This window comes from Salvelinus fontinalis, chromosome 26, assembly GCF_029448725.1.
Source record: "Salvelinus fontinalis isolate EN_2023a chromosome 26, ASM2944872v1, whole genome shotgun sequence".
In the NCBI taxonomy this organism is placed as follows: domain Eukaryota; kingdom Metazoa; phylum Chordata; class Actinopteri; order Salmoniformes; family Salmonidae; genus Salvelinus; species Salvelinus fontinalis.
In genome coordinates this window covers 43,621,001-43,639,167 of record NC_074690.1, presented here as the reverse complement: position 1 = coordinate 43,639,167, position 18,167 = coordinate 43,621,001, and the positions used below count along the sequence as shown (strand labels likewise).

General features: G+C 43.2%; 1 protein-coding gene across 3 annotated transcripts in view; it reads left to right on the top strand.

Moving 5' to 3' along the window:
• The first annotated feature begins 357 nt into the window (after nt 1–357).
• The window catches only part of LOC129824398 (serine/threonine-protein kinase OSR1-like), a 41,435-nt gene continuing 23,625 nt past the window's right edge, over nt 358–18,167 (top strand). Inside the window, exons 1-13 of one of the 3 annotated variants that reach the window (XM_055884003.1) lie at nt 358–581; nt 11,371–11,483; nt 11,948–12,056; nt 12,815–12,956; nt 13,388–13,443; nt 13,656–13,765; nt 14,090–14,191; nt 14,404–14,537; nt 15,061–15,109; nt 15,990–16,055; nt 16,439–16,561; nt 17,041–17,070; nt 17,957–18,122. In XM_055884003.1, coding sequence (XP_055739978.1) covers nt 512–581; nt 11,371–11,483; nt 11,948–12,056; nt 12,815–12,956; nt 13,388–13,443; nt 13,656–13,765; nt 14,090–14,191; nt 14,404–14,537; nt 15,061–15,109; nt 15,990–16,055; nt 16,439–16,561; nt 17,041–17,070; nt 17,957–18,122 — 1,270 coding nt within the window. In that variant the 5' untranslated portion in view covers nt 358–511. Of the gene's footprint in view, nt 582–11,370; nt 11,484–11,727; nt 11,800–11,947; nt 12,057–12,814; nt 12,957–13,387; nt 13,444–13,655; nt 13,766–14,089; nt 14,192–14,403; nt 14,538–15,060; nt 15,110–15,989; nt 16,056–16,438; nt 16,562–17,040; nt 17,071–17,956; nt 18,123–18,167 lie in introns of those variants that run through there. The other 2 variants (XM_055884001.1, XM_055884002.1) reach the window with 2 other exon arrangements.

Below are 18,167 nucleotides of genomic sequence, written 5' to 3'. Positions count from 1 at the left end.
TTGATAAGTGCGTGCATTTGACCATTTTCCTGTCCTGCTAAGCGTCCTTGACACTTTTGGGTGTCAAGGAAAATGTATGGAGTAAAAAGTACAATATTTTCTTAAGGAATGTAGTGAAGAAGTAAAAGTAGTCAAAAATATAAATAGCAAAGTAGAGTACAGATAACCCAAAAAACGACTTAAGTTGTACTTTAAAGTATTTTTACTTAAGTACTTTACACCGCTGTAATTTTGTTATTTGACGTGTCTGTTTTGACACGCAAATACCCAAACAGCGTTCCATTTCTAGCCACCTATTGCCACACTCAAGATGGCGTCTTTTTCATTCCACTTTCGACTGCGAGGCGCCTCGCAAGTGTCAAAGTTGTGTTGACAGTAGCTGCAGGAGCTGTCAGGGTGAGGTAGGTAACATACCAGAACTGAATGGAGTAGTTATCTCGTTATAATTCTTGAAAACCAACCCACCACATTCATTATAACACTGTAAACAGTATAAACCTCCAACGAAGCCATGACAGAGGACCCGAGTGCTCAAACTTGGTCCATCAACAAGGACGATTATGTGCTCAACGAGGTGATTGGTGAGTATGCGCTAGACACCTAGCTAGCATGCTAACGTCATAGCTAATATAGCTGGTCAGCTAAACCTACAGCTAACCAACCTTACTTTTGATAGCTAGCAAATATATTGAAGTAACGTTAGACATAGGCCAAACATCTGTTTCTCAGTTGTGCGTTTCTTGAATTACTAGCTAGCTAGGCAGCTAATTAGCGTAGCTAGCTTCCCGAAGCTACTGGAGCTAGCGAACTAGGTAAATCAGGACAAGTGAAGTGCTAGCTAGGGGCAGGATGGAGGTGGGTGGTTCCCTTTCTTCGCTGAAAGAAGGCATGATGGGGCTTAATGAGTCACTCATACCTTGTGTTAGTAAGGAGTTGGTAGCTCCTATATTAGTCAAATCTAATTTTATTGGTCACATACACACGGTTAGCAGATGTTAATGCGAGAGTAGCGAAATGCTTGTGCTTCTAGTTCGACCGTGCAGCAATATCTAACAAGTAGTCTAACAATTTCACAACTACTACCTTATACACACAAGTGTAAAGGAATGAATAAGAATATGTACATATAAATATATGGATGAGCGATGGCCGTGTGGCATAGGCAAGATGCAGTAGATGGTATAGAGCAGAGGTGGGACCAAGTCATTGTTTTACAAGTCTCAAGTCTTAGCACTCAAGTCTCAAGTCCTAAACTTTGAGTTTCGAGTCCTAAACAAGTCATAATGTGCTCTTCACCAAATGTAATACCATTTCATAGTTTTTAACAAGAGTAATAGTTAGTATATTACATTCACGCAAATCATGAATGCTTTAAAAAATATCTATATATTTATTACTTAACAAATAAATGTTATATTTCCTTGGAAATACATGGGTAGCCATGAGAAAGATCCCCCTCTCTCACGGTGACAGCGGGAGAGGCGTGGTAGGCTGGATCGGGCCGTGTGGGGTGGTTGCTCTCCTGTAGATTAATTAAGTAGCAGAGTATCTGCTGGCCATCCAACATGGCAATTCACATAGAAATACATCACCTACAACAGCATTTGCTGTGTAGAATAGAGAATCGAGTACAGATCTATATATTGCATTTCTATCTGGAAAACTGTCTGAATGCGGTGCCTCAGATTAAATAAGCCGCCGTTCTTCATTCATTATCCATGGAGAAAGCTCAAAACTGCGGAGGCCAGCAGAGAGAGGGATGGTGGGATTTGTGTGAAGCATAAACACAGAGGTTCAAGCACTCGCCGTAATCAGCAGGTTAGGAAGAGTACACAACCATTCTAGGAGGCATTCTGGCCACATGTGTTCATTTGATCTTTTCCAGCTCCAAACAGCGCAGTGGTGAGTCAATCTGCAAGTCTAATCTAGGCAAGCAGTGAGGAGGGCACATAACAATACAGGCCCCAGACATCACAAGCCAGCAAAAAGAAACCCATGAAACAAACAAGTTACAAACACTCATAAACACACAACCTCGTGTGATGGATAGCTGTCGGCTATATTAGCCACGACTTACTGTTCTTTGTGCAGCTTCAAATGTCGAACAAAGTTGGAAGTTGTTGCGCCTCCGTCTGTAATTTTCTTCCCGCATGTTTTGCAAGTTGCAATCCGTTTTTTGTTGATGCAACGTCGTCTTTATATCCGCAAATAATTATTTTGGGTATCCTCTTTCCAAGTGCTCCATCTGAATTCACCCGCCGACGTTCCTTTGCACTGCCACGTACAATTTGATTGGCTGCTGTACGATTCAAAATGTAATCCGTTAAATGAAGAGTTGATGCGCTGCATACTTTTTAAATGACATCATTTTTATATATTTGGGCTTGGGGAGGGTATCATGTCGAGTCATAAGGCTCAAGTCCAAGTCAAGTCACGAGTCATTGGTGTTAAAGTCGAGTTGCAAGTCATCATATTTGTGACTCGAGTCCAAGTCATGTGACTCGAGTCCACACCTCTGGTATAGAGTACAGTATATACATAGGAGATGAGTAATGTAGGGTATGTAAACATTATATAAAGTGGCATTGTTTAAGTGACTAGTGATACATTTACTACATCCAATTTATTATTAGTAAAGTGGCTAGAGATTTGAGTCAGTATGTTGGCAGCAGCACTCAATGTCATTGATGGCTGTTTAACAGTCTGATGGCCTTGAGATAGAAGCTGTTTGTTAGTCTCGGTCCCAGCTTTGATGCACCTGCATTGACCTCTCCTTCTGGATGATAGCGGGGTGAACAGGCAGTGGCTCGGGTGGTTGTTGTCCTTGATTATCTTTTTGACCTTCCTGTGACATCGGGTGGTGTAGGTGTCCTGGAGGGCAGGCAGTTTGCCCCCGGTGATGCGTTGTGCAGACCTCACTACTCTCTGGAGAGTCTTACGGTTGTGGGCGGAGCAGTTGCCGTACCAGGCGGTGATACAGCCCGACAGGATGCTCTCGATTGTGCATCTGTAAAAGTTTGTGAGTGTTTTCAGTGACAAGCCACATTTCTTCAGCCTCCTGAGGTTGAAGAGGAGCAACATCTTCACCACGCTGTGTGGGTGGACTATTTCAGTCTGTCCATGACTTGTACGAAGAGGAACTTAAAACTTTCCACCTTCTCCACTACTGTCCCGTCGATGTGGATAGGGGGGTGCTCCCTCTGCTGTTTCCTGAAGTCCACGATCATCTCTTTTTGTTTTGTTGACATTGAGTGTGAGGGTATTTTCCTGACACCATACTCCGAGGGCCCTCACCTCCTCCCTTTAGGCCGTCTCTTTGTTGTTGGTAATCAAGCCTACCACTCTAGTGTCGTCTGCAAACTTGATGATTGAGTTGATGATTGAGCATGGTCAGTTCGTGGCTGCTGGCAGACCTCTGACTCATTCCACTCTCATTCACCCCCACTTCACAGTAGAAGCATCAGACAAAGTTCTAAAGACTGTTGACATCTAGTAGAAGCCTTAGGAAGTGCAACATTACCAATATCCCACTGTATCTTCAATAGGAGCTGAGTTGAAAATCGACCAACCTCAGATTTCCCACTTCCTGGTAGGATTTTTTAATCAGATTTTTGCCTGCCATATGAGTTCTGTTATACACAGACATAATTCAAACAGTTTTAGAAACTGTTTTCTATCCAAATCTACTAATAATATGCATATTCTAGCTTTTATGGTTTTGTAGCAGGCCATTTACTCTGGGCATGCTTTTTATCCGGACGTGAAAATACTGCCTACTACCCCAAAGAAGTTAAGGTTGCAGTGACACATCCATAACTTGATCGGAAACCAGATTGCATACTGAGAGAATACTATAGATATCAAGAAAGTCAATCAGTTGATTTATTGACAAGATTTTCCAACACTTTTGATAAACAGGGCAAAATAGAAATAGGCCTATAACAGTTAGGATCAGCTTGATCTCCCCCTTTTAAATAATGGACAAACCTTTGCTGCCTTCCAAGCAATGGGAACCTTCCCAGAAAGGTGAGACAGGCTTGGCGATGATGGGTGCAGCAACCTTAAAGAAGAAAGGGCCTAAACCATCTGACCCAGATGTTTTTTGGGGATCAAGTTTCAGGAGCTCCTTTAACACCTCTGACTTAGTGACTGCCTGCGGGGAGCAACTTTGTAGCGGGGCAGGGGGAAAAGAGGGAGAAGCCTCAGGGATAGTCGCATTGGAAGTTGTGGGAGATGAGGAAATGTTGGATGGGCAGAGAGGCATTTCTGAGTCAAATAGGAATCCTGACTTAATGAAGTGGTGAATAAAGAGCTCAGCCATGTGCTTCTTGTCAGTAACAGCCACGTCATCAACTTTAAGGGACATGGGCAGCTGTGAGGTGGAGGGTTTATTCTCCAGGTCTTGAACCGTTTCCCAGAACTTCTTGGGGTTAGACCCACAGAGAGAGAACTGCTCCTTAAAGTAACTCACTTTTGCCTTTTGGATAGCCTGAGTCCACTTATTTCTCATTTGCCTGAACAGAGCCAGTCAGCCTGAGTATGGGTGTGCTGAGCCTTTCGCCAAATGCAATTCTTGAGGTGGAGTAGCTCTGCAAGATCACGGTCGAACCAGGGGCTGAACCTGTTTTTAATTCTCATTTTCTTTGTGGGTGCGTGTTCATTAACAATACCACTGAAAATTTCAAAAAATAAGTTCCAAGCATCTTTGACAGAGGGGATCAAGCTGATTTTATACCAATTTACAGAGGCCAGGTCATGAAGGAATGCTTGCTCATTAAAGTTTTTTTAGCAAGCGTCTATGACAAATCAGGACAGGTCGTTCAACTGAGCAGCCTTTACGAACACAGGCTGTAAAACAGTGATCACTAAGGTCATTACAGAAAACACCAGACTGGTACCTATCAGGATTATTTGTGAGGATAACATCAAGAAGAGTAGCCTTTTCTGGGTGTTTGGAGTTATACCTTGTGGGATTGGTAATAATCTGAGAGATTTATGGAGTCCCATTGCTTTAGGACTTGGTCAGGTGGTTTAAGCATGTCCCAGTTTAGGTCACCTAGCAGAACAAATTCAGACTTGGTGTAAGGGGCCGGGAGAGTGCTTAGGGCAGGTAGGGTACAGGCCGGTGCTGATGGAGGACGAAAGCACCCATTAACAGTCAACAAAGAGCTATTTGAAAGTTTTTAATACTTAAAACCAGCAAATCAAATTGTTTGGGGACAGACTTGGTGGAGACAACTGAGCACTGAGGGTGATCATTGGTAAAGATTGCCACTCCCCCACCTTTGGAAAATCTGTCTTGCCGAAAAAGGTTAGAACCAGAAAGGTTAACATCAGTATTCAAAACACTCTTCCTCAACCACATCTCAATGATGACCAACACATCTGGATTGGAGCTCTGAACCCACACTTTCAAAAAACATACTTCTAGTGTTAACGTGCAGAAAACCTAGGCTTTTACGGGAGCAGAAATCAATGACGCAGATATCAGAGCAAAAGTCAGAATTGGGGCTATCAACAGTAGATGGGCCAGCGTGTACATGCACTTTTCCAGATATCATCAACAGTAATACAATCAAGGCACGGCAGAGGACAGGGAGAGCTCTGCAGTGATGATTTATGACATCTGAATGTGCATCAGATGGCAACAAGATCACATTGTACAGCAATTTCATCCGGTAACATGAATAAAAAGCCGGCGAGAGGTGGTTAGAATGGGATGGGAGGCCAAAAGTCTGTGTAACCAATAGAGTCAAAGTCCCGAGCATGGGAACAAACAGTCTGTCCCACGGTTGGGTAAAGAAAGTTCGGTGTCAACAAAGCATGCAGGAGTTGTAGCCATAGTTTTTATTAGTTCGAGGCTTATTAGTAGTTGTACAACATTATTATGCTGTTAATGTATATACAGTACCAGTCAAAAGTTTGGACACACCTACTCATTCCAGTTTTTTTTTTTCTTTCATTTTGACTATTTTCCACATTATAGAATAATAGTGAAGACATCAAAACTGTGAAATAACACTTGTAGTAACCAAAGTGTTAAACAAATCTAAAAATATATTTATATTTTAGATTCTTCAAAGTAGCCAACCTTTGTCTTGATGACACCTTTGCACACTCTTGGCATTCTCTCAACCAGCTTCAGCTGGAATGCTTTTCCAACAGTGTTGGAGTTCCCACACATGCTCAGCACTTTTTGGCTGCTTTACCTTCACTCTCCGGCAGTCTTTCCTTTGGAAAATGTGTTGTTGGGGGGTCCGTAGTCCAGGAAACTTCCCCCAGAAAACAAAATATGTTTAAGTACTGAAAAGCTTGGTTCTGGTGACTTTTTAAAAGTGGAAAAACTCAAATAAACCATCTAAAGTATAATTTCCACCCCCAGAAATGAACTCTATAATGTATTGATACAATTATTATAGTATAAAGGATGCAATAACAGAAATGATAATAATTGAAGGGAGAGGGACAAAGAGGATCCTCTTTCACGTTTATATGTTCTTACTCGCTTCATTGCAGAGAAGTCCCTCTCACATATAACGGAAGACACTGTTGTAGTCTGTTCGATTGCTGCCAGCTGGCTAAGGCAGGAGTAGAGCTGTTCCCACTCATCAAACTGCGAGGCCAGCTTTGTCATTGTTGTCAGCTGGTCCACCCCCGAAATACATGAAAAACCAAAAGATGTAAAACATTAAAGAAGAACCAACAGAGTACCTTGAATGCTCCAACTAGCACATGTTGCTTGGAAAGCGGGCCACTCTTGCAACACAGAAGAATTGGCTGGAGAGGAGGGTCAGGTTAAAGGTGTTTATCCTCTCACTAGAGAACGCCCAACACACTGAGGTCCCAATACACTGAAGGCCCCCCAGAATCTCCAGGTGTTGGAACCTCCTGTCTCGGAGGCCAGCAAGTTAAGGATCTATGACCTAATTACAGCACAAAAAATAAATAAGTTATTAATATCTTTTTGTATAACATTGGTTTCATAACAGCATTTGAAAACAGATGTTTTTACCTTCTCTCTGAACCGAGCCCAGAAATCAAATCAAATTTTATTTGTCACATGCGCCGAATAGACCTTACTGTGAAATGCTTACTTACAAGCTCTTAATTAGGACCTCACTCAATGAGCTGTATACGGCCATAAGCAAAAAGAAAAACCTTCATCGAGAGGCGGGGCTCCTAGTGGCTGGGGACTTTAATGCAGGGAAACTTAAATCAGTTTTACCAGATTTCTACCAGCATGTTAAATGTGCAACCAGAGGGGGAAAAACAGACATAGCATCAATACAGGACAAAGATTGAATCGTACTACACTGGCTCCGACGCTTGTCAGATGTGGCAGGGCCTGCAAACTATTACAAACTACAAAGGCAAGCATAGCCACGAGCTGCCCAGTGACACAAGCCTACCAGACGAGCTAAATTGCTTCTATGCTCGCTTCAAGGCAAGTAACACTGAAACTTGCATGAGAGCATCAGGCGTCTTTGACAATTTTTGGGGCTTTCCTCTGACACCGCCTAGTATATAGGTCCTGGATGGCAGGAAGCTTGGCCCCAGTGATGTACTGGGCCTTACGCTCTACCCTCTGTAGCGCCTTATGGTCAGATGCCGAGCAGTTGCCATACCAGGCGGTGATGCAACCAGTCATGATGCTCTTGATGGTGCAGCTGTAGAACTATTTGAGGTTCTGGGGACTACTGCCAAATCTTTTCATGCTCCTGGGGGGGAAAAGGTGTTGTCGTGCCCTCTTCACAACTGTCTTGGTGTGTTTGGACCATTATAGTTAGTTGGTGGACACCAAGGAACTTAATTCTCAACCCGCCTGTAGTCCACTATCAGCTCCTTTGTCTTGCTCACATTGAGGGAGACGTTGTTGTCCTGGCACCACACTGCCAGGTCTCTGACCTCCTCCCTATTGGCTGTCTCGTTGTTGGTGATCAGGCCTACCGCTGTTGTGCCATCAACTTAATGATGGTGTTGGAGTTGTTTGGCCACGCAGTCGTGGGTGAACAGGGAGTACAGGAGGGGACTAAGCATACACCCCTGAGGGGCCCCAGTGTTGAGGATCAGCGTAGCTGATGTTTTGTTGCCTAACCTTGCCACCTGGGGGCAGCCCGTCAGGAAGTCCAATGATCTAGTTGCAGAGGGAGGTGTTTAGTCCCAGGGTCCTTAGCTTAGTGATGAGCTTTATGGGTACTATGGTGTTGAACGTTGTAGTCAACGGTTAATATAGTCCAACTGATGAATCTGGGCCCCTATTTCAATAAAAGGGCGCTTTGACACACCCCTTAGCAGCCTGCCTATGTTGACGGTACAGGCGGCAGAACATTCCTAGACGGGATATAGAGTGTAGTTTAGTGGAATTACTGGTGGCTTGGGCAATACCTATAGCTGCAGATAGCAAGCATTACAACACTTCACATAATGCTGTGGACTAGTACAGACTAAATTTGCACAAACATTTTTACCCCTAGCCTAATTTGACTGACCATGTGGCGTATTATATAGCCGCAGCTTCAGTCTGTACATTTTCAGCCACTTTGGGTCTCACCCGGATTGAAGGTGGTGCACACTTGGCCTTACTCCTCTCTCTTCTTCCACCACTCTCCTTTTATCTACTCTTTCTTCTTCTCTTTGCTCTCCTCTCATTTTCTCCTCCCATCTCCCCTCCTGGCTCTCTCCCCTCAGCTGCATTCTGTCCTTCATGCATTCCTACCTCACTCCTGGGATTCTGCCTCTTCTCTGGCCTCCACAATCACCCGACCTCAACCCAATTGAGATGGTTCGAGATTAGTTGGACCACATAGCAGTGTTTCCTCTGCGTAAAGTAAGCCATACACTTGTTATAAAATGATAGCTTAAGCTTTTAAAGAGTTAGCTAACTAAAGAAAGTTTTATTTAATTCCGGCTGATTTGACGATAGTTAGCTAAGGTGACGTTACCTGACACTCTTGACCCTGCTCCCCCTTTCTCTTTTGATGCTGTGGCTGGAAATACTTCAATAAACTCATCTGGGGGAAAAAATATCTAATCTTGCTTGCACTTGATACATTTCCAAACAAAGTAGCTAGCTAACTTGCTAGACTAGTAATGTTAACCATGTTTCTATCCTCAACATACTTGTGGATATTGGATAGCTTATTGCAGTTACAATTGTGGCAGCAATATTATAGATCTAAATTATGTTTGTTTTTATGTGATAGCTAGCTTGTGTAGTTAGCTAAACATGCAAGCTAACTGCAGTTTCTCACGAAGGTGCACTCTGAGGTGATTCAAGTGAATTGTGTTTCGCGCCGCAGAGTGTCTATCGAACACTGGTCACTCGCGCACTGTGTTTCTTGAGTTGCAGGCTACCTCACAGAGCTAAAAAGCAAATGTGCTTTACGGAACTTTATTGAAGCTATGTTTGGTAGACATAGGATGTTTCTTTTCGTGTGGCGGCATGATTCTGCCGCGGCGCAGCGCCACACTTACGCAGAGGAAACACTACTCTGCAGTCCAACTCATACCGAACCATCTCAATTGGGTTGAGGTCGGGTGATTGTGGAGGCCAGGTCATCTAATGCAGTACTCCATCACTCTCCGACTTGGTCAAATAGCCCTTACACAGCCTGGAGGTGTGTTGGGGTCATTGTCCTGTTGAAAAACAAATGATAGTCCCACTAAGAGCAAACCAGATGGGATGGCGTGTCGCTGCAGAATGCTGTGGTAGTCATGCTGGTTAAGTGCGCCTTGAATTATAAATAAATGACCGACAGTGTCACCAGCAAAGCACCATCACATCACCACCTCCATGCTTTACTGTGGGAACCACACATGTGGCGATCATCCGTTCACCTACTCTGCGTCTCTCAAAGACATGGTGGTTGGAACCAAAAATCTCAAATTTGGACTCATCAGACCAAAGGACAGATTTCCACCAGTCTGATGTTCATTGCTCGTGTTTCTTGGCCCAAGCAAGTCTCTTCTTCTTATTGGTGTCCCTTAGTAGTGGTTTCTTTCCAACAATTCGACCTTGAAGGCCTGATTCACGCAGTTTCCTCTGAACAGTTGATGTTGAGATGTGTCTGTTACTTGAACTCTGTGAAGCTTTTATTTGGGCTGCAATTTCTGAGGCTGGTAACTCTAATGAACTTATCCTCTGCAGCAGAGGTAACTCTGGGTCTTCCTTTCCTGTGGCGGTCCGCATTAGAGCCAGTTTCATCATAGCACTTGATGGTTTTTGCGACTGCACTTGAAGAAACTTTAAAAGTTCTTGAAATTGTCCATATTGACGGACCTTCATGTCTTAAAGTAATGATGGACTGTCATTTCTCATTGCTAATTTGAGCAGTTCTTGACATAATATGGACTTAGCCCTCTTTGGTAAAAAATAATCTTCTGTATATCACCCCTACCGTGTCACAACAAAACTGATTAGCTCAAATGCATGAAGAAGGAAAGAAATTCCACAAATTAACTTTTAACAAGGCACACCTGTTAATTGAAATGCATTCCATACCTCATGAAGCTGGTTGAGAGAATGCCAAGAGGGTGCAAAGCTGTCATCAAGGCAAAGGGTGGCTACTTTGAAGAATCTCAAATATAAAATATATTTTGATTTGTTTAACACTTTTTTGCTTACAACATGATTCCATATGTGTTATTTCATAGCTTTGGTGTCTTCCCTATTATTCTACAATGTCGAAAATAGTAAAAATGAAGAGAAACCCTGGCTTGAGTAGGTGTGTCAACTGTTGACTAGTACTGTATATTTGTATTATTATTTAATTGTTATTATTATTAGATGGTTGCCTTTTGCTCTTATTACTAATTGTTTAGATTTTTTTATTTTATTTGGACACCTCGATTTTTATCCTGCAAAATGTAAAATAATAAATATTTATTTGTAGTAAATGCAGCGGTGTTATAGTGACTTGTTGAGTATTGAAACATTACTGTAGCTAGCTAGTTTTCCTGTAAATGTGCAACTTCCCCAACTGACTTCTTATTGGCTTTTGTTGTAGTTGTCGGGTCAATTACTGTAATTTGAGCCCTATCTATGACTAAAAAGAGAAGACTAATTTACAATTGGAGTTCTTTATATCTCTTTGTTGTCAAACACTGGAGTTAAATGATTAGCTACTGTAATTTGAACCCTCATGGTTTACCTATGTGTGTTACATTCTTCCCCCTCTGTCTTCCTCTTGGTTTTGTTGAAGTTGTCTGGTAACAAAACATTACAATTAGTTAAACACTTATGTGTTCCCAACAGTGTGTGTGTTATGCTCAACCCCCTCCCCCCCTTGGTGTGTCCCAAGTAATGGTGCCACTGGCTTCCCTCTGGATGTGTGTTACATTCTAATTCTTCCTCCTACGTTTCCTCTTCAGGGAGTGGTGCCACGGCTGTGGTGCAGGCGGCCTACTGTGAGCCCAGGAAGGAGAGGGTGGCCATTAAACGCATCAACCTGGAGAAGTGTCAGACCAGTATGGACGAGCTCCTGGTAACACACACACACAGACACAGACACAGACAGATGCATACCACAGATACGCTCCCACACATGCATGCAAACAAACAGACAGGTATGCACGCACTCACATGTTTAGAGCACAATGTCTTTCAGGAGTTGACAGTATAGGAATCAATACTATCTAATAAATACTAGATAATAATTTGATAGCAAGCCCTCTTAAAGGGATAGTGTGATATTTTAGCAATGAAGCCCTTTATCTATTTACCCACAGTCAAAATGAATTGTCAAAATCTCACAATATGGCCTCTGGTATTGGCTAGCTGTAGAGGAGGGGCTGGACAAGGTGAGAGTGCAGCAGCAGACACACATACACACCACACGCACACACACACACACAAAATCAGAGGGAAAGACGTTATGACTGCATTGCTGAGACTGATACAGTCCTCTCAGATTCTCTCTCGCTCCCTTTCTCTTCCTTTTTTTTGCAGAAAGAGATCCAGGCTATGTCCCAGTGCCACCACCCCAACATCGTGTCCTACTACACATCCTTCGTCGTGAAGGACGAGCTGTGGCTGGTGATGAGGCTACTCAGTGGTGGTAAGTACTAATGTTGGAACACATTTACTAATGGCTGCCCCTGCACTGGCCTTTCAAACTGTCTGGGATGACATGTAATTGAGATTGATATCAGGTTGTTGCCAGCTCGACTGTTAATTGAGTGTTGATAATAGTAATGAAATTGTATTTGAAATGGAAGTTTGTTCTTGAACTACCAGACCCCATCTCCATCCCAGGTGCTTGCGTACCAGGCTATTTTGGCCACAGAGCAGCAGCTTTTCTCCAGCTGTGGCCTTGACTCTCAGCCTAGTACTGTCCATCCTCCTGGCATCTCAGCCTAGACTCTCCCTGCTGCCTGTTATGGACACCTCCTTTTTATCTTTATATATTCTGTGCTCTACCTTTGCTTGTAATGAAACGTGTGTGTGATAGCTATTTCTGTCCACAAAATCTAAATAACAAGACCTTTGAAGTTGAGTACAATTGACCTAAAAGGACTTGACCAAGAAATTCATGATTATACTGTTCACCCTCCTATGGCGCATGTTGAATCCTACAGCTAACTGATAGTAACCTCTCATTGCTTCCGTCTCTCTCTCTCTCTCTCTCTCTCTCTCTCTCTCTCTCTCTCTCTCTATCTCTCTATCTCTCTATCTCTCTATCTCTCTATCTCTCTATCTCTCTATCTCTCTATCTCTCTATCTCTCTATCTCTCTATCTCTCTATCTCTCTCTCTATCTCTCTCTCTCTCTATCTATCTATCTATCTATCTATCTATCTATTTTTTTCTTTCTCAGGCTCAGTACTAGACATCATTAAACACATCATATCTCGTGGGGAGCATAAGTCTGGGGTGCTGGATGAGTCGTCCATAGCCACCATCCTTAAAGAGGTCCTGGAAGGACTGGAGTACCTGCATAAGAATGGGCAGATTCACAGGTGCAGTTGCATGTTTTTCTGTTTTTGACCTAAACTTGATTTTGAACTTGAAATATTTAGCATGGACATTAACCTGTGTTTTGTTCTCTGACCAAAGTCAAATTAAAGGTGCATTTTGCAGAGTTGTGACATTCAAGAGCCAGTCAAAGAAATTGGCACACATCCCATTTAATTCTTAACTTCCTCCCTTCATGTAAACTCCCTCATTCATTCAGTCTTTCATTATTTTATTCATTCAACAGCTTCTCCCCAGGAACACACAGTGATTTGTCATCCAGCTGAAACACCACAGTGCCATACAGCTAAAACAGGCCCTAGACACACAGGATAATGACAACATTTTAGTAGTATGCCCTGATCAGCATGTTTGGCTCAGATTGATGGAGTGCATTTATCAGGAGCAAATAAATATTGTTTTTTTCTGTTCACAGGGATCTGAAGGCTGGTAATATTCTTCTCGGGGACGATGGCTCAGTGCAAATCGCAGGTATGGTCATGTGTCCCAAAACCTCAACTCCCTTATGCTTATTTATGCTGGAAAAGTATTATGTTTTTTTCCCTTCTGTTTTTTACCAATACAAATTATACAAAACTTTCTAGCATTTACTCCTCTGGAACAAGTCTATTGGTTGGTTGCCTATCTCTCTGATCTTTCTATCTACCAACTCTCACCTCTCTCCTCCCTTCTGTGTATCCCAGACTTTGGTGTGAGTGCCTTCTTAGCAGCGGGAGGAGATATGACCAGAACTAAGGTCAGAAAGACATTTGTTGGAACGCCATGTTGGATGGCCCCTGAGGTCATGGAGCAGGTGGGTGGCAATCCTCTTTCTGTTTTTCTTTCTTTCTCTCTCTGTTGCTCTCTCTCTCTCTCTCTCTCTCCATCTCTTGCTTTCGCTATCACTCTCCTTATCTTCTATTTCTATCTAACTTCTAGATGAAAACTAATTCACCTCCAAAGAGCGTAGTGGAGACATACACAATTTCCTCTTGCTTCAGATCTTTTGAGAAGTTACAAGCACTTTATCTGTCGCGATTGTTTGTCAGCTACCATTTTATCTGTCTAGCTGTTAGAACAGCTGCTCTTAGAAGATATTTGAAAACATATCTTACAATTATTCTTCCTCTCTCCTCAGGTCAGAGGTTATGACTACAAAGCAGATATCTGGAGTTTTGGGATCACAGCCATCGAGCTGGCTACAGGCGCTGCCCCATATCATAAATATCCACCCATGAAGGTGATTTATACACATTTACTTAGAAAGATGTGGAAGCAGTGTCATCTTTATCCCCCTGAAAATAAGTTTCGGAGACTATCCTGGCTAAATTATATATGAATTAAATTGCCAACTGATGTTGTCTTACATCTTGTGTGTGTAATAACCTGGTCATGACCTGGTGTTGTGTGGGTAGTAACCTTGTGTGTGTGTGTGTGTGTGTGTGTGTGTAGGTGCTAATGTTGACCCTGCAGAATGACCCTCCCTGCTTGGAGACGGGGATCCAGGACAAGGAGATGGTGAAGAAGTACGGCAAGTCCTTCAGGAAGATGCTATCTCTGTGTCTACAGAAGGAGCCTGAGAAAAGGTGACTATCCCAAACTCTCATAATAGAATGTATGCCATTTAACAGATGCTTTTATCCAAAGTGGCTTACAATACAGTAGTTCCATACATTTTAGTATATGGCCCCAGTGGGAATTGAACCTACTACCCCGACGTTGCAGGGGCCACGGTCTAACCGACTGAGTCACATCGGACCACTGACTATGTAACTGACCTGAGAGGGGGTATTTCTGGAGAGCTTCCCCCTTCAGGCTTTTGCTTCAACCCTAACCTAACAAATGTGATTCTAGTAATCAGATGTTTTACAACCAGGTTGGCTCCCTAATTCCACTGACACAATTTCTCCAAGTTAGCGTTGTCCTTTGTATGGCACACCAGAAAGCGGCTATTATTATTATTATTCACCTAGTCGTCTTATTCTGCGTTACAACTTTTCTTCATCCCGTTTGTTGTTGAGTGGATTCTCTTCCCTCATCTGATTTTCCTGCCATGGTGCGTTTAAGGTCCTGCGGAGTAGTAAAGAACTGTCTCACTCTGTCTTTCAGACCAACTGCTGCTGAGCTGCTGAAGCATAAATTCTTTACTAAAGCAAAGGTAAGACAGATACTGTTGATACACTGAGTGGACAAAACATTAGGAACACCTTCCTACTATTGAGTCGCACCCCCTTTTTGCCATCAGAACAGCCTCAATTTGTTCACTGTACACTCTAAGGCGTCAAAAGCGTTCCACAGGGATGCGGACCCATGTCGACTCCAATGCTTCCCACAGTTGTGTCAAGTTGGCTGGATGTCCTTTGGGTGGTGGACCATTCTTGATACACACGGGAAACTGTTCAGCGTGAAAAACCCAGCAGCATTGCAGTTCTGGAATCACTCAAACCAGTGTGCTTGGCACTTTCTACCATACCCTGTCCAAAGGCACTTCAATATTTTGTCTTGCCCGTTCACCCTCTGAATGGCATATGTACACAATCCATGTCTCAATTGTCTCAAAGCTTAAAAATCCTTTAACATGTCCCCTCCCCTCTATTTACACTGATTGAAGTCATTTCAACAAGTCACGTCAATAAGGGATTCACCTGGTCAGTCTGTCATGGAAAGAGTGGCTGTTCCTAATGTTTGGTACACTGTATGTGCATCCGTAATATGTAGGACCTTTGACAAATATAATTATTTTTATTTAACTAGGCAAGTCAGTTAAGAACACGTTTTTATTTACAATGACGGCCTACACCGGCCAAACCCGGATGACGCTGGGTCAGTTGTGCGCCGCCCTATGGGACTCCCAATCACGGCCGGTTGTGATTCAGCCTGGATTCGAACCAGGGTGTCTGTAGTGACGCCTCTAGCACTGAGATGCAGTGCCTTAGACTGCTGCGCCACTCGAGAGCCCAAGTGGCTGCTGTTGCAAAGGAAAATAGAACCATGTTGTCATGTGATTTTAATCTTGTCTGTCTGTCTCTGTCATGCAGAATAATGAATACTTGGAAGAGAAGCTCCTGCAGAAAGGTCCATCGATAGGAGACCGATCCAAAAGGGTACGAGACAACACAATTATAACCCTTGGCAGTGGAATTCTACATGACACACAGTCATAGCTGTTCTATACAATGCAGTTCTATAAAATTGTTATTCAGCGATACAGCCTCCTGAACATTCCCTAGTGCTTATTCCAGGGCAGTGTACGTAGTGGCATCAAACACAGGAATCTACAAAGACACATCATGCTTTGACACAATGACTTCCTTCCTGCTATGTACAGCAGTAGTCTAGGCCTACAGTATGGCAGGGAAATGTTGCATTTTGTGTCTATGGCTTTACGATATTAAAAGTTTGTGTGGATGATTGAGGGACTGGTCCAAGGTATCTTTTTTAACTCAAACCACACAATGCCATGCTAAAGATAAAATAGTGTGTTTAGGTGCGCCGTGTGCCTGGCTCCAGTGGTCGTCTCCACAAGACAGAAGACGGGGAGTGGGAGTGGAGTGATGATGAACTGGATATGGAGAGCGAGGAGGGCAAGGCAGCCGTGGCAGCTCTAAGGGTGAGACTAACCTAGTTACCCTTAACCTAGCCATCCGACCTAGGTAAAAATACTATTAAATCTTCACAATACTTAGCTTTAGGGCTGGTTTCTCAGACACAGATTACGCCTTGTCCTGGACTAAAAAGCATTCTCAATGGAGATTTTCATCGGAAGTGCTTTTTAGTCCAGGATTAGGTTCAATCTGTGTCCGGGAAACCGTCCCTTATGGTTTGCTCTAGTCTGCCTGGAGTGGTTTACACTCTTGCAACTATTCTATTGTTTTCATTGTACCAAGCAAGTTCAATCAAGCACAGATATTGATTATTTTAAATGATATCTGAATCCAGGTCTGCTAGCTGTAACCTTACGTCCTGTAGTGGTTCAATGCCACCTAGGACTCCTCAATCAATCAATCAATCTGTTACTCTGTGGGGAGGGAAAACCTTCCTTGTATGTTCTTCTGACGTCTGTTCATCTTTTGTCGTATCCCATTCTAGTCTCCCAGAGTGAAAGATGGATCCATTGAGGTAAGCCCTGGTGTTGATATAAATCAGAACACCTAAAAACCTTGTTATTCATTGCAGAAACAATAGGATGGCTGGTCGGCTTTAGTTTTGTATGAAAATGTATTAGAAGAGTCATTGGCAAAGACCTGATCTAACTCTTTATTCTGCTCTCCCCCAAAAGAAGTGTATGGACATGCAGATAATGTGGTAACACTTCACTTAAGGCATACAGGTATATAATGCATTATGGTGCAGTCATAATGCATTGTAAGACTTGGCACAAGTATCTATAGCCACGTTCACACGGCACTTTGCCCAGGGCTGACAGCCTCCTGATAGCCTCATGGCCTGAGAGAATACAGTGTAAAAAGGCTTTACATTTACATTTTAGTCATTTAGCAGACACTCTTATCCAGAGTGACTTATAGTCAGTGCCTTCATCTTAAAGGGATGCTTTGGGATTTTGGCAATTAAGCCCTTTATTTACTTCCCCATAGTTAGATGTACCAGTGGATACCAATTTTTATGCCTTTGCGTGCCTAGCGTTAACGCAGTGGCTTACTAGCGTTACCGCAGTGATTGGAAGTCTATGGGTAACTGCTAGCATGCTAGTAGATACCATAGACTTCCAGTCATTGCGTTAACGCTTGTTACCGTTGGCTCGCATAACTACCTCTAACTCCCTTCATACTGGATGCAGAGACGAAAATGGTATCCATCAGTTAATCTGATTCTGAGGCAGTTGATAAAGGGCTTGATTGCCAAAATCCCAAAGTATCCCTTTAAAGGTAGCTTTGGTAATATTACCACATAAGGTTGACAATCAAAACCACATCCACCTTAACAGGTGGATTAATCTCTTTCTGATACAGCATGAGTTTATCTCTTTATCTCTGGTCCACCTCAGATCTTCCCTCCAGAGGATGGTTCTCCCAGTCTGCTCCGTCCAGGAGGGGCAGGGCACGACAAGCCAGCTGAGGCCTCCCTTACCCAGGGAGACGCTGTAGCCCAGGACCCTGCCGCCACCAAAGTCCCCATCAGCCTGGTGTTGAGGTTGAGGTACGCATCCAGTGGTGGGTGACATTGTTTCCGTTAGGAAAATGTGCCACCAAGCATTA